The 15,660-nt window shown below is 49.3% G+C and overlaps 1 protein-coding gene across 1 annotated transcript in view; it reads right to left on the bottom strand.

The window, feature by feature from the left end:
* DPYSL5 (dihydropyrimidinase like 5) overlaps positions 1 to 15,660 on the bottom strand; it is a 64,637-nt gene that overhangs the window by 31,018 nt on the left and 17,959 nt on the right. Inside the window, exon 2 of the mRNA XM_036335118.1 lies at positions 11,616 to 11,880. Within this exon, the coding sequence (XP_036191011.1) occupies positions 11,616 to 11,876 (261 nt within the window). The 5' untranslated portion in view covers positions 11,877 to 11,880. The remainder of the gene's footprint in view (positions 1 to 11,615; positions 11,881 to 15,660) is intronic.

Below are 15,660 nucleotides of genomic sequence, written 5' to 3' on the forward strand. Positions count from 1 at the left end.
GCCCCCCACCCCCCCGCCCCCCAGCACCACCACGCCTTTCCCTTTCCTTTTCCCTTTCCCTTCCCCTCCCCCAAAAGGCGCAGTACCACTACCTTCCTCACTCCTAGGCTCCTGGGCCCTTCCTTTACCTCCATAACTCATTTCCTAAGCCCATTTCTTCTGGAAATCACTTTTTCTACCTCTGAGATTTTATAAATAAATAAATGTTCTCTTCCCCTCTTCCCCAGCCCCCTCCCTCTCCGTCCCCCCCAAAAAAAGAACAGGCCTGACTGCCACCTGCAGGGAGCAGCTGGGGTCATGCAGGGGTCACAAGAGCTCCTGCCTCCTTCCCTGGTCACAAATGCCTAAATGCAAAGGGGAGCTGGCCCTCATGGCCCATCCAGGAAAGGCTAATTTCAGAGGACCCACAGTGAAGGATGGTTCCCAGAACCCAGACATGCTCACCTGGGAGGGGCCTGGAAACTTCTGGATGAAACCAGACCCAGAGGGACTCTCCCGGAAAGTTTCAAACCAGCCCAAGGGCCGGGTCCCTTTCTGCCTCTGTGCGGAAAGTTATCCACACAGAGGATATACCGAATCGTCACAAACACCACATGCAACACATGTTCATCATCTCGGTTTTTTAGAGATGAGCCAAGACTGGATCTAGGTACTTTTACCCCAAATCCTACACTTTTCTGTAATATTGGGAACAGATCTAATCTGCTGAAATAGTAACTAAGCACAGAAACTCAGAGCCTGGGGGCATCCAACCCCAGCTTCGGGGTTTCCCAGAGGGTGTGCTTAAAATAGATAACGGATGAGGAATTATATGCATCGGCTCTAACATATCTCCTTTTGGAACTAGGAATATATGAATACCAACTGTGGGAGGAATGTAAAAACATGCATGGTTTTTACTGCACATTTTCATGCTTAAGACTTTCCCTCTAGCCCGGCCGGTTTGGCTCAGTGGATAAGCGTTGACCCAGGAACCAGGAGGACTGGGCTTGATTCCTGGTCAGGGCACATGCCTGGGTTGCAGGCTCCACCCCAGGTAGGGGGCGTACAGGAGGCAGCCCATCAATGATTCTCTCTCATCATTGATGTTTCTATCCCTCTCTTCTCCCTTCCTCTCTCTGAAATCAATAAAAACATATATATATATTTTAAAAGACAGTCCCTTTAAACTCTGGGATGGATTGTGTTCATTCCCAGACATGGCAGACCAGCACATCCCAGGGCGACAGAAGCAGCCTCGTAGCCACAGGTGACAGCACTCTCACGGAAGCTCAGACCACTGTGGCAGCGAGCGCATGCACTGAACTCACTTTCAGGAGAGAAATTCACATTTGCTTATGGCCTACTGTGTGCAAATTAGATAACATTTATCATCTAATTCGATCCTCAAAATGACTCTGTATTGAGCAGAGGACTCCGATATCTGCACACCCCTGTTCCTAGCAGCATTATTCAAAATAGTCAAAAGGTGAAAGCAACCCAGTGTCCATCAGTGGATAAACAAAAGGGGGTCTGTCCACACAGTGCAAGATTATCCAGCCTTAAAAAGGGGGGAATCCTGAGGCATGCTCCAGCAGGGATGAGCTGCAGGACCTCATGCTGAAGGGAACAAGCCAGTCACAAATGGACACGTGCTATAGGATTCCACTTACACGAGCCGTCAGTTCATAGAGACAGAACGGAGAGTGGCGGCTGCCAGGTGCGGAGGGGAGAGGGGAGTGGAAGTTAGAATTGAGTAGGTGAGGCGCTTCAGCTGGGACATGAAGAAGTTCTGCAGATGGATTCGTGTGGTGACAACACTGAATGCGCTCACTGCCTCTGTGAGCTGTGCACTTGAAAATGATTAAAATGGTACATTTTATCGCAATAACATTTAAAAGAATATTATTCCGGAGGGTGCAGGTGACTCTTCCCCTTTTACAGATAAGAAAACTGAGGCTGAGGAAGTCAGACAGCCAGGCCGCAGGAGGGTCCATCAGAGTCCGGAGCCCCCAGGTCTCCTTTGCACAGGCTGCCCCTCCTAGAGCTCAAGCCCTGGCCAGACGGAGGGGCTCCTGGCTCCAAGACTCCCTTGTCAAGGGAGGAGAAAAACCCAAGGGAAGATGGGGCCTCGCCGCAGTTCGGAAACAGAGCGGGAGGTGTGGCCTGGGCTCGGATTACAGGGCTCACACTGAGAATTGTGCCAACATCAAAAATTATGAAATGAGGAGCTCCAGGCTTCCTCTCTAATCCAGAATGATTATCTTCACTGCCGAGCATCCAATTTAAATTCATTGTGTTTAATACAAAGCCACAGCACAGAGCCGGCTGTCTCCCGACATGCAGTTACCATGGAGACTGGAGATGATCCTCAAAGGGAGCTGTGGCAGAAATACATGGCTGCCAGCTTCTGAGAAGCCCAGGGAAACCATTCTAAACTAGAGGCGCGCAGAGGGGCCCTTTGTCCCCCTCCTCCTTAGCAAAGCCCCTTCGCGTCCCAGAGTGGGAACGTTTACAAGCCCGCAGGCCACAGCCCCCTTCCTGAAAAGCCCAGGCTGCCCGCAGATGCCAGCGGGGAGGGATGCATCAACAATCCAGAAATAAGGCACATGTAACCCCACTTGCTCTTCTTCCCTCCGAGTCCCTCCTTTTGGTCCCAAAGCTAAGGGACAGCAGTGCCACTGAGCTGCTGGGGAGCCTGCCTGAGGCCTCCGGGGACCCTGGCCTGGAGGAATGGGGGCTGGAGTGGCAGGTGGGCAGGCAGACCTGGCCCAGCACTTATGAGCTTGGCAAGTTATTTCACTACCTTGAGACTCAGCTTCCTGGGCCCCTGGGAAAGGAAGGAGAAGACCTGCCTGAGGGGCTTCAAAGGTCAAAATAAGGGTAAAATGGATAACGAAGTGCTCTGACAAGCGGGCCTGAGGTCCAGGCCGGAAGGGCAGGGGATGGGAGCTCAAGGGTAGGTCCCCTGGACCCCTGGAGAGCCATGCGCAGCCCGGTGCCACGGGGGGGGGGGGGGGGGGGGGTGGGGTGGGGTGGGGGGGTCCTGGAGCCCTTCGGGAGTTTAACAAGCTCCGTTTCCCACACAGCAGGAAAAACATCCTTTGATGGGCCACTGAGTCTAGGGCTTGGAGATCGGAAGCCAGAGCGCTCTCCCAAACATGAGCCCTGGAGTGTCATACGCCTGTAGAGTGAGAGTCAGGGCACCAAACCAGAAAAGAGAAGCTGCAGGGCAGGCGTGGCGGTAACCAAGGACCCGAAGAAGAACGGAGACCTAACGGAAGGAAACAGATCAGTGGCTACCTGGGGCGGGGAAGGATTACAAGGGCCACAAAGAAACTTTTGGGGGCAACGAATATGCTTATTATATTAATGGTGATGCTTCCCAGTGTATACATATGTCAAAACATACCAAACTACACACTTTTAAAATGAGCAGTCAATTACACCTTAATCAAGTTGCTGCGGGGGGTGGGGTGGGGTGGGGGGGGGGGTAGAGTAACACAGAGATTAAAAAAATAAAAAGGTGGCTTCCTAGGTTACTTAATCATGACCTCCCTTCTATACATACTCTTCCCAAGAATAGAATTCCCGCCATATATCAAATTTAATTTTATTTTAAAATATTAATTTAGAATACCGTGGAGAGTTTCAATCTAAATAGGAAAGTTATTCATGGATTAGCGGTTGGATTCATTCACCTCTAATGGTATTTCCAGCTCTAGAATTCTGAGTCTCAGTGAGGGTGAGTGTGCGAACGTGTGGACTATGAGTAGGTGAAAGTGTCTAAGCGTGTGAATGGGTGTGTAGTATGACAGATAGATAATGGTTAATAAGAAAGTTCTCACTGTAGCTGGCCCATAGTTTTATCTTCATATAATCATTAATTTAAAATCCTATAGCTCGCCGAAACCGGTTTGGCTCAGTGGATAGAGCATCGGCCTGTGGACTGAAAGGTCTCAGGTTCGATTCCGGTCAAGGGCATGTACCTTGGTTGCAGGCACATCCCCAGTAGGAGATGTGCAGGAGGCAGCTGATCGATGTTTCTCTCTCATCGATGTTTCTAACTCTCTCTCTCCCTTCCTCTCTATAAAAAATCAATAAAATATATTTTTAAAAAAATCCTATAGCTCCTAATTTTTAAATAACAAGAAACAAAGAAGGATCAGAAGGAGGAAAAACGGTTGGCTGCCCTGACAACCTGAGGGAACAAGGAGGCAGGAACCACCAGGAGGACAAGGTAAGGTGTCTACCGTCATTTCCACCTGTCAATGAACCATTCTAAGACCCTTGTCTTTAGCACAGGAATATGGAAAACCTTAGTGAGGTCTGGGAGGAGAGATATTTCCAACCGAGACTTTTGAGCTTTCTCTAAGGCCATATTCAAATATTTCTTGAAATATGAAAAAAATGTAAAAGCTCTAAGAAAAAAAATTGGAAAAAAAATATATAATTCATGTACTATAAGCATCACTGAAGCATACATCCAGTACGTAATGTGTTTCCCTTCTCCCTTTTTTCTTTTTTTAAACCCTAAAGGAGGAGAGTATAAAAGCAGAACTCCTTGTATGAACTATGAAAGGTTTCCAAGATGCTTGGGGTCTATCACAGAGGGTGAGTTTATTTCTATTTTTGAACCAAAGGTTTTAAAACACAACAATCTCTCTGTAGGTAAGTTCTTTGCAAACACTCTTTATTGTAAGGATCGAGAAGCTGCTTGGGCACCATAGGAGATTTTTTTCCAATACTAGATGTGAAAAATCTGTAAGAAACGACAGATCTCCTCTCTTCCATTTGTTCTAAGAGGGGTCAGCCTGGCCTTCATTCTGGCCTGCCAATGAATGTAGATGTAGAAGGAAAGGTGGCAGCAAGTCTTGTTAAGCAAGATAACTGATTTGAAGCAGGGCATCTTTAAATAGCCCCTGATGCCTGCAGAGTTTACGACTGGCTATTTCTACTTACAAGAGAATGAGAGACACTTAACTAGAATTCATTATCATCGTGATTAGATTCCATTTGAAATCTAAAACACACAGTCAACCCTAAGCATTGAAATGGAGCCCGGCTGGTGTGGCTCAGTTGGTTGGGTGTCGTTCCACGCAAGCCTGGGTTGCAGGTTTGAGCCCCATTGGGGGAGGCAGCTGATCAACGTTTCTCTCTCTCTCCATCTCCCTTGTTCTTTCTCTAAAAGAATCAATAAAACATATTTTTTTAAAAAGTGAAATGGAATCCAATTTTTTTGGTTTCTATTTGATGCTTAACAGTTTAATACATACTCATGAGGAAACTGTACAAATGGATTTTCCAGGAGTTGGTCCTTGATCAGCACTATCTATTTATTTACTTAACACTCATATTGTGCTTAGTAAGCGCCCGAGACTATTTTAAGTTCTTTACAAATAGTCACTCATATTCACAAAATATTAATATAATCTCCATTTTTCAGAGAAGGAAATTGAGGACAGAGATGTGAACTTACCCAAATCACACAGCTAGTAAATGAGGAGCTGAAATTCTCCCTTTTGTGTTCACAGCTACCATGCTATGCTGACGTTCATCTATTTCTTGAATGTCTATTATATGTTTAAGGCTCTGTGAATTCTGTGGTGAGCCATGAGTTAAACATAAGCTATGGTCTTTACCCCTTAAACTTTAAAGAGTCTTCAATCTAGCTGAGAAGAACTTTATACAGGACACAATTTGAAAGCCCCAGGATGACAAATTATTTCAGTTGGTGAGAAGAAAGGAGGACTCTGGATCTGAATGAGCTGGAGGAAGAGTGTGGCATGAGTGGGGTAGGCCTTGAAGGAGGGGTTCTGTGGACGGGTGGGAGGGATGACAGGAGGGAGCATGGATGTTCATGAGGGAAGGGGCTGAGAAAACCGCCTTCCTGATGGATGGGCACATGCTGGGGAGCAGCTGGGAATGAGGAATAGATGGGAACACAAGGTCGGATGGGGAGGTGCCCAGGGTGCAGATCCAGAAACCAAACTTGATGTCTTAGTCAACAGGGAGCCGTTGCAGGTTCTCAAGCAGGGACACGAGAGGAGGCACAGAAAGCTGTGAAGTAAAGGGTGGCCAAGGTGACTTTTGGTGAAAAAAAGAGTAAATGTGGAATCTTTAAAAAGGTTTTTTAAAAAGATTATTATTGATTTTTAGAGAGAGAGGAAGGGAGACGGAGAGAGACAGAAACGTCAATGTGAGAGCAGAACAGTGATCACCTGACTTCTGCAAGCCCCCGACCAGGGATCAAGCCAGCAATTCGGGCATGTGCCCTGACCTGGATTTGAACTGGCAGCCTTTCAGAGCATGGATTTGAGGTTGGAGGGGCCACATGGCAAGCAATGCTGACGGCCTCTGGGAGCTGAGATGGGCCCTCAGCGGATATAGCCAGCAAGGAATTGGGGACTTGAGTCCTTGAACTGCAAGAAACTGAATCCTGCTACAACTTCGTGAACGTAGCAGAGGACCCTGAACTCCAGATGGGAACACAGCCCATCTGACACCTTAATTACTTGTGAGGCCCCGAGCAGAGAAGCCAGTCCCACCAGGACCAGACTTCGGACCCGGAACTGTGAGCTCCTAAGTGGGTGTTGTTTTAAATGGCTAAATTTGTGGTAGTTTGTTAGAAAATAGTAGAAAATTAATACACCCCCTGTCAGGTATGAGGTGCCTGCCAGCTGAAGAGGTAGGAGAAGCGAAGTCCTCCAGGTGGCTGGGGAGGGGCGTCGCCTCATGAAGCACTCCTGGGGTTCTAGTGCGACTGTGGGTGACTCAGAAGACAGAGAGAGGAGCCGGCTTTGCTGATCCCAACCGGCACAGCCAGGCCAGAAGGGCGGCAGGTCAGCAGGCAGAGTGGGCACAGTGTGGCAGCAGCTGGCCCAGGGCCACAGGCATCACGGGCACTAGATGGACAGCGAATAATTTCGCTGTAAAGTCAAAGTGGGTGGATCAAATAACCTAAGAGACTGAAAGACAGAGAGACGGCCTGGGGACCGAGGTTTATCGCATGCATACTAGTCCTCTGTGCCAGGCGCTGGGCGAAGTGTTTTTCCTGCATCACTTCATTAATCCTCAGAGCAACCATTCATTTGTAAATGGTAAAAGCTGTCAGCTCGAAGGCACTGACATCGACGTTACTCTCCAGGGAGGAGAGGTGTTTTGTAAAGCGCTGCCTGGAGGGGAACTCACTCCACTGTCTGCCTGAGGTATGCCCGCTCCAGGATGCCCTCCTCTGGCCCAGGCATGTTCAGAGCCACAGAGCCAAGGCAGCTATTGGCATGAAGCCCATCAAGAAGTCACAGACTGTCTGGAAGGGGTGTCTGTCCAGCTCTGGGGTTTCAGGAACCCCTGAGTGGCGTGGTGAAAAGGACCTCAGACTGAGAAACTTGCATTCTGGTCCAATTACCTCTGGGATTTGGGGCAACTCATTCATCCTCCTATCAATCCATCAATGAGAGGGTGGGACTAGATTTTTAAGGTCCCTTCCAGCTTTTTGCAGACATGCATGAACTTGGGAACATCAATTAATGAGCAAGATCATATGAGTCTGGATCCCAATAAGCTAGGAAATGTCATTGTATTGATTTCAGAGAGAGGAAGGGACAGGGAGAGAGAGAGAGAAACATCAGTGATGAGAGAGAATCGCTGATCCGCTGCCTCCTGCATGCCCCCTACTGGGGATCGAGCCCACAACCTGGGCATATGCCCTGACCCGGAATTGAACCGTGACCTTCTGGTTCCTGGGTTGAGGCTCAACCACTGAGCCACACCAGCTGGGCAAGAAATGTTATTACAGAGCTTTATAAAAGACTTAAGACATTTTAAGCCAGAATTAAACAGAAACGGACAGAACATTGGAGTCAAGCTACAAGAAGGAAGTGAGAAGCACTTAAAGGCTTAATTCCAAAAGAGCAAATTTCAAAGGCAAACAGCACACAGCCTGCCCAAAGGATAAATGGGGCCCTGGTAAGGATGTTGGCAGGTGGGGCACCAAAGGGAATTCATTTATGTCCTAGCCCAGTGGTCGGCAAACTGTGGCTCTCGAGCCACATGCGGCTCTTTGGCCCCTTGAGTGTGGCTCTTCCACAAAATACCACATGCGGGTGCGCACATACAGTGCGATTGAAACTTCGTGGCCCATGCGCAGAAGTCGGTATTTTGTGGAAGAGCCACACTCAAGGGGCCAAAGAGCCGCATGTGGCTCGCGAGCCGCGGTTTGCTGACCACTGTCCTAGCCTATCCTACTCAGGACTCCTCTGCAGGGGGAGGAGGAGTGTCAGGACCCTCCCTGGCGGCTGGGATGTGGCAGGCCATCCTAGCTTCCTTACGCCATTGAACATTCCCTGGGCAGATCCCACGCTGGCCAAGCACCCTTCTGGTTAGCATTTGGCTTCCATTGTAGGTTGACTACCAGAATAGATGTCCTGCTGCTACTGATTCTGAGTTAGTGGGAGGCTGTCTCTGGGGCCAGATGGCTCTGGCACAGAAAGGAGGGAATCTCTGGGCCATCAAAGAAGAGGGAGGCACCCAGCCGGACTTCCATTTGATGACACCTCTACCACGGCCAACTCCTCTCTCCCTGATGGTTTCTATGGGGCATGGACAGGAGGGCAGAACATGGGGCCAGGGAAACTTAGCAAGTATAGGGTGGGGTTTGGAAGCCCGGTGATGGGACCCTGGCATGTAAATAGGAGAGAAGGAAATAAATAAGACTGGCAAGGGCAAGGCAGGCCCCAGCTTTCAAAGGGGATTCAGTTGTCAGCCCTGGCACGAAAGGTGAGGGTCAGTTAGGTGACAGAAGTAACAGCCAGGACAACGTGCCATTCAAAACAGCTGAGAAAGTTCCTTCATAATGTGCCTGCCAGTGTTAGAATCATCAAAGATGCTTTAAAAAATACGACGGGAGAGGCAGACCTAGAAACATTGCTTCCATTGGTCTGGGTGGGGCCTGGACACTAGTATTATTTAAATTAAAATCCCCCAAATAGTTCTGACTTATAATTTGCTGCCAAGGGTTGAAAACCATTGGCCTAGACCAGGGGTGGGGAACGTCCGGCCCTCAGGCCATATAAGGCCTGTGAAATCATTTGGTAAAATCATTTAGTCTGGGCCTGCCCAAGGCATTAGGGGTGAGTTAATTAAATGTTGCCCAAATATAGCAGGCTAATTTTGTATGGCCCGTGAACGATGTTATAAATATCCAAATGGCCCTTGGCAGAAAAAAGGTTCCCTATCCTTAGCCTACACAGCGGTTACTGATTTATTTTTGGAGGAGCAGGAGCAGAAAAGGCATCTAGGAAGCTTTTTATTCTATTGTCCATACTTCCCACCCCCCGCCCCCAATATTAGTGAAGGGGTTGTGCCAGCAGTTTAAAAAGCCTATTTTGATATTCCCACCTGGCCAGGGAGAGCCATTGGTGGGGTGCACTGACATTCTTTATTGTGTAATATTAGATATACACTAAAGAATAAGTATAACTTATAAGTCAGGAAGAAGAAGAAAAGACCCCATGGCCACCTGGAATCCTAGACCTTTATTAACCCAGTTGCTGTTCCTTGTCCTCTCTCCTCCCCGCATTCCCTCGCTTCCCCACAGGAGATAACCTCTGTCCTCGATGGAGTCTGCAATATTAACAAGCAGGTGGATCTGGTGGTCTGGAAACCCAGGTACTGGCCTTGGGGAAGGCGGGGTCTAAAGGTTGGGAGGGTGTGGGGTGTGGGGAGGAGGATCAAGTGACCAGCTGTGAGCATGAGACGCAGAGCCAGGGGAGCCAGGCAGAGCTTGTCACAGCCTCTGACAGAGGCAAAGGCGGGCAAGGCGTTTGTTAAAGACGTGCTGGAGAAATCCCTTCAGACCCAGGACAATGGAGTCCCAGATGCTTTCAGAAAAGCCAGGCTTTCAGTCTTGTTTTCTCAGCCCTGGCTGCTGCTGCCAAACTGACAAGCCTGCAGGAGCACAGGGGGTGCGGAGTTCAAGGCCCCACGGATCTGTCGGACAAGAACAAAAAGGTGCAACTTGATCTCTCTTTTTCTCTGGGCTAATCACTCGGGTGAGCTTTTCCTTGGGATTATTATTCCATTATAAACCCAGATGCTTCACGTGAATCCACTGCTGCCTTTCTTAGAAGGTACGAAGTAGGTCAGTGGCAATGGATCAGGGTGCAGACTGTGCAAGAGCCACAGGCCGCGTGAATAATTAAATCCACACATTCCCGGGAGCAGCCTGCAACAGGAGAGCACTTTCTCTCCCCAGGAGATGGTCAGGAACTAGAGGAAAGAGGAAGCCAACACATCCAATGGTAGGAGCACCACTGGGGAGGGGAAATCCTGGGAGGGAGGGGAAATGGGACAGGAAGCCAGTTGTTGGGAGGATGGGAGGCCACAGGCAGGACTCTGGAAAGGGTCTACTGAAGGGGTCCAGGGGTCCAGGGAGGACTGCCTTTCTCAATATGAGCTGAGGGACAAGGACAAGGCGCAATCTTGTTTAGGGGGTGGATATAACCAAAGGGTCTGTTAGGGGACACCACCAGCCAGGGCGGCTCAGGGTCTATGGACCCTTAAATTCCCCACCACTAGGGCCTGGCATAGAGGGGGTGCCTGAGGCAGCCCGAGCCTGCAGGAATGGGAGAGCTGGGGCCTTGAATCGCGCAGGGACTTTTGTGTGATTTCCAGAGGCAGCGGCTCCCATGGATGAGAGGCCTGGAAAAGATCAAGAGCGACCCACCACCTTGCACAGAGATGCATGTGCAGAGGTCTTCACGGGCTCTAAAGAGCTAAAGGCTCTCGGGGGAAAAGCTGTCACTCCTGGCTAATGAGGCCTGGCAGATGACGGTGTGAAAATCAGACAAAGAAGGCCAGCCTGCCTTCCGAGAGGCTAGTAAACAGTAGTGACGGTGTGGCATCCGGCCCTGGACTAAAGGTCTCCCAGGTGGGAAAGTAACCAGGAAGCTATAATATTTGGTGCAAGGCCTGAGCCTACTACAGAACGGACCCCAACATGGACCGGCCTGGTTATCAGCATTATGCTGATGGTAAATACTGGGATCTCTCTTACATGACTGCTGGGAGTAACACTGTTACAACCAGTTTGGAAAATGATTTGGCAAAAGCTGAACATACGTTACCCTAGGACCCAGCAATCCTACTCCTAGGAATATGCCCAACAGACATGTGTGCGGACACGTCTGCCAAAAGACAGGGGTGAGAATGCTCAGGGCAACCATGTCGGTAATCGCCTCAAACTAGCAACTACCCAAGTGCCCACTGATAGCAGCATGGGTAAGTGCGATATGTGGTCTGTCATACAGTGGGGTACTATAAAGTAATGAAAGTAAACGATGCACAACAACATGGGTGAATTTCACAAAAATAACGTCGAGCAAAAGAAGCCAACACAAGGGTACATACCGCCTGATTTCATTTTCACAAATACTTCATTTACCAACTTATGGTAAATATACTAAAAATCATTGACGTCTACACTTCATTTTAGTTGCCACAGCGGCTCCCGCGGGAGCACTCTTCTCCTCTTGCAATACAGTGGGAGCACCTGGTCCACCTGTGTCTACTCAGGAGTAGCCCCAGAAAGAGAAGACGCCAAAGCAGAGGGCACTTTCGGCGAAGAGGAGCATTACCTTGGTCCCGTGGTAGAAGTCATCCACGCACGTGGCGTTCATGAAGGTCTGGTGGAAGTGGGTGCTGGTGTCGATGCCTCCAGGGATCACCAGTTTCCCAGTGGCATCGATCACCTTGGCCCCGCCGGGGATCATGAGCTCCCGGCCCACCTGCTGGATGATGCCGTTCTCAATGTAGACATCAGCCTCGTGGGTGCAGTCATCGTTCACCACCTTGCCTCCCTTGATGAGAATCCGCACGCTGGCTGAGTTGGCAAGCATGTTCCTACGGAAGAGGAGAGGGCGACATTGGTCAAGGTCAGAGTCCCCTTTCACTGTCACCAAGGTCCCGTCCCTCCCCATTAGAGCTCAAAGTCAATGGGCAGAGTTAAGTGAGTGGGGATGAGGAGGAAGTGTCTCCACAGCTGGAGGACATTGGTCCTATAGCCAATAGATTCTATGGTCCTATAGATGGGGTCACTGACCTCATAGCGGGACTTACTGGGAATCACAACACAGTTGGCAGTCAGGGTGAAGTCGGGGCCCAAAGAAGCCTCAGTGTTTACCTTCCTGAAATGCATGTAGGTTCTAGAGCAGCCGTGGGCAAACTACGGCCCGCGGGCCGGATCCGGCCCGTTTGAAATGTATAAAACTATTGAAAAAAAAGACTGTACCCTTCTATGTAATGATGTGTACTTTGAGTTTATATTAATTCACACAAACACTCCATCCATGCTTTTGTTCCGGCCCTCCGGTCCAGTTTAAGAGCCCATTGTGGCCCTCGAGTCAAAAAGTTTGCCCACCCCTGCTCTAGAGTCTCTTCATATCTACCATCTCATTTTATTCCAGAGAAAACCTGAGGACTGGCGTTTTACAGGTGAGAAGGCTAAAACTGCTAAGTAAGGAATTTACGGCTAGAAGTAGCTGAGTCAAACCCAGATGTCTTGTACGGAGAATGTGCCCACGACGCCACATGAAGATACCAGAGAGCCAAATTCTCCAAGCCTCACAGCTGTTTCATTCACATCATTCTTCAGACGGATTCTGCTACAGTTCGCCCTCCTGTATTTGCCTCAAAAACTCCACTACTCAGCTGGTTGCACACTGAGAAGCTCATCTAAGGAGCTTTTGAAAAGTACCTATGCTCAAGCCCCACCCCCAGAAATTCAAATTTATTTGATCCAGACTGGGTCCCCAGAATCCATATTTTTTAAAGCTAGAGAATTTCCTCAAAGCCACACACCTAGTTTGTAACAGGAGTAAGGATGGAGAGGCAGACTGTTGTCTTCAGAGTTACTGTGGACTGAATGCTTATGTTCTCCCAAATTTCCAGTGTGGCTGTATTTGGAGCTGGAGCCTCTAAGGAAGTTTTTAAGGTTGATTAAGGTCATAAGGGTGGGGCCCTGATGGAACTGGATTAGTGTCCTCATAAGAAGAGACACTAGAGTGCTCCCCCCCCACCCCCCCACCCCCCACTTCTGCGCACCATGCACATGCACAGAAGGCCACAGAGAGACAATGGCCGTCTATCAGCCGGGAAGAGTCCTCACTAGAATCCACCATTCCGGCACCCTGACTCAGATGTCCAGCCTTCAGAACTGTGAGAAAATAAATTTGCTGTTTAAGCCCCCTTGCTCTTGACGGTTGACATTCACTATGCTTCTTACCTCCCTAGTAACCTCATTAGTGCTTCATTCCTACACCTTTCTCTGCTAGTCTGTTCTAAACCAAACAAAGGAAAGTTGTTACTGGCATCTTTTCCCAGAGTGTCTGTGTCCAAGTGTGTAAACATAACAGAGTGAGGTGGGTGGGGAGGTACCTTGGACCTCTTGGGAGAGTCTCCGCAAAGGGGAAGAACTTAAGCACAATTGTTAAAATAGATGCTCCTAAGCACCGCACAAGCTATGGCTGTCTTTCCCTCTGCTCTGGTTGGGACAGCATATTCAGAGAATATTCTAGTCAGTGGTCACAGTCTAGAGAGGGTCGGTTTTACTCATTTATGATGCTTCAAGTCACCCATTTTACTCTAAAATGTGAGCCAATATCTGGCCCACTGGCTAACTTCATGCTATGGACTAAATATTTATGTTCCCCTCACATTCATACATTGGAGCCCTAATCCCATTGTGCTGATATTAGAAGATGGGATCTCTGGGAGGTACTTAGGTCATGAGGGTGGGCCCTCATAAGTGGGATTAGTGCCCTTGTAAGAAGAAACATGAGATTTCTCTCTCTCTCTCTCTCCACCGTATGAGGATACAGAGAGCAGATGACTGCAAGCAAGGAAGTTCTCACCAGGATCTAAATTAGCGGGCGCCTTGATCTTGGACGGCCTAGCCTTCAGAGCTTTGAGGAATGAGTTTCTGTTGTTTAAGCCAGAGTCTATGGTATTATTATTAGAGCAGCTCAAGCTGCCTGAGAGACCACATTAGACAGAAATGAACATTATAATCAAATCATCATGAAGTAACAACTGGGCCCTGAAAGAAATGCTACCTTCTTTAAAGACTTCTGGCTATATTGCACATTCCTATTTGTTTAACCAAAAACGTTGATCATTCAGCTATTTTGTCTATGCAAATGAAAGAATTCAAACCACATGTCTGTCCTCCCAGGCAAAAATGGAAAATATGCCAGATAGTTAAATGCTATTAGGAAAAATAAATCAGGGATGTGGAATTCCAGAGCCGCATAGCTTCATCCAGTCCACCCTAGGGTCTGTTGGACTTCACTGACAGTGACCTTGAATCGCAGGGAACCAATCTAGGATGGTGTTATGGGTGATGTTATGCTGCGAATATAAGGGTCTTAAAAATGTTACAGTTTATTCAGGGAAACAATGATGCCTTCCACAGCAAGATGGCGGGTACGTTGGATAGGCCAGAGTTATCCAACTGTACACGTCTTGTTTTCCCCAATTTCCTGATTCTGTGGCCTGGGTTCCCTATGCTCCCAAATCGGTGATAAGCTGGTGATGCGCAAGCTGGGGAAACGGGGACTTCTAGGTGTGAGTCGGGGGAGTAACACTATAACCTGGGAATGCAGTCTTTCACGAGAGAGCCTCTTCATGTTTAAAATAGTAGCCATGATTGCTGCCTGCCATCCAATAACGGTCCTGCTGGTTAACAGGAAATTTCCCGCACCGCCACCCTCCCGCCCTTCTCACGGCCGTGGAGCAGTGCCGATGCATAACGGCACCGGGGGCATCCTGCCGAGGGGGGTCAAGGTTACTGCTGCTGCTGCTTCTCATTCATGAAACGCACACACCTCTCACTCCTGGAAGGCGCCCGGTGTAGCCCTGCCAAGGAAATGACAACTCAGCACTGGGTGTTGGAGTCGCCTGCGTCTGTCATCACCTTCCTCAGCTCCCCTGTGCCTGCCGGGAGGTGCGAGACGAGCGGAGCCGGCACAGTCTGTCCTCCAGCAGCTCAGCCGGAGGACACCGGGCTCGGGGCTCGGCACAGACACACGGGGCCAGCCTGGTGCAAAGATGACACTTCTTGCACATAAAGACTTAAAATTAACCTGACAGGGACTGGTTTAAGGCATTGGCTTAAGACTCACATTCATTTTTTTGGTGGCATCCACAGAAAAATGCGTGACTTTACAAACCGGCACTGTGATATCAAGGAACGTGGGAGACAAGAGCTACACACCTGCCCTGTGACTGAAGGACCCGTGGCATTTAAGCCAATCCTGATGGCAACTGGGACGTGGGGGGTCGGGGAGAGGGGGCGTGGGAGTCCTTAACAGGCTAAGATCAAGTAAGAGGTTTTAATCCCGGGGCTTCATCTGCCCTGGCCCGGCCCAGTGTGGCCGGGTGTAGCGAGCAAACACCATCAGTGCGCTGGGGGCAAAGGCGAGATTCCAGAGGATTAGCCAGGAGAGGGTGGCAAGAAGCGGAGCGCAGACCACTTGTTCAACCAGATTAGCGAGGAGAGACAGGGCAGCTGTCGGAGGACAGAGCGGAGGGCGTGGGCGAGGCTTCTCTTCGTGGTGACACAGCCCACACCCGCATTGAAGCAGCAAACTAGCTCCGTTTCGGTGCCCGCTCCACCACTGCCTC

This window comes from Myotis myotis, unplaced genomic scaffold, assembly GCF_014108235.1.
Source record: "Myotis myotis isolate mMyoMyo1 unplaced genomic scaffold, mMyoMyo1.p scaffold_m19_p_14, whole genome shotgun sequence".
NCBI lineage: Eukaryota > Metazoa > Chordata > Mammalia > Chiroptera > Vespertilionidae > Myotis > Myotis myotis.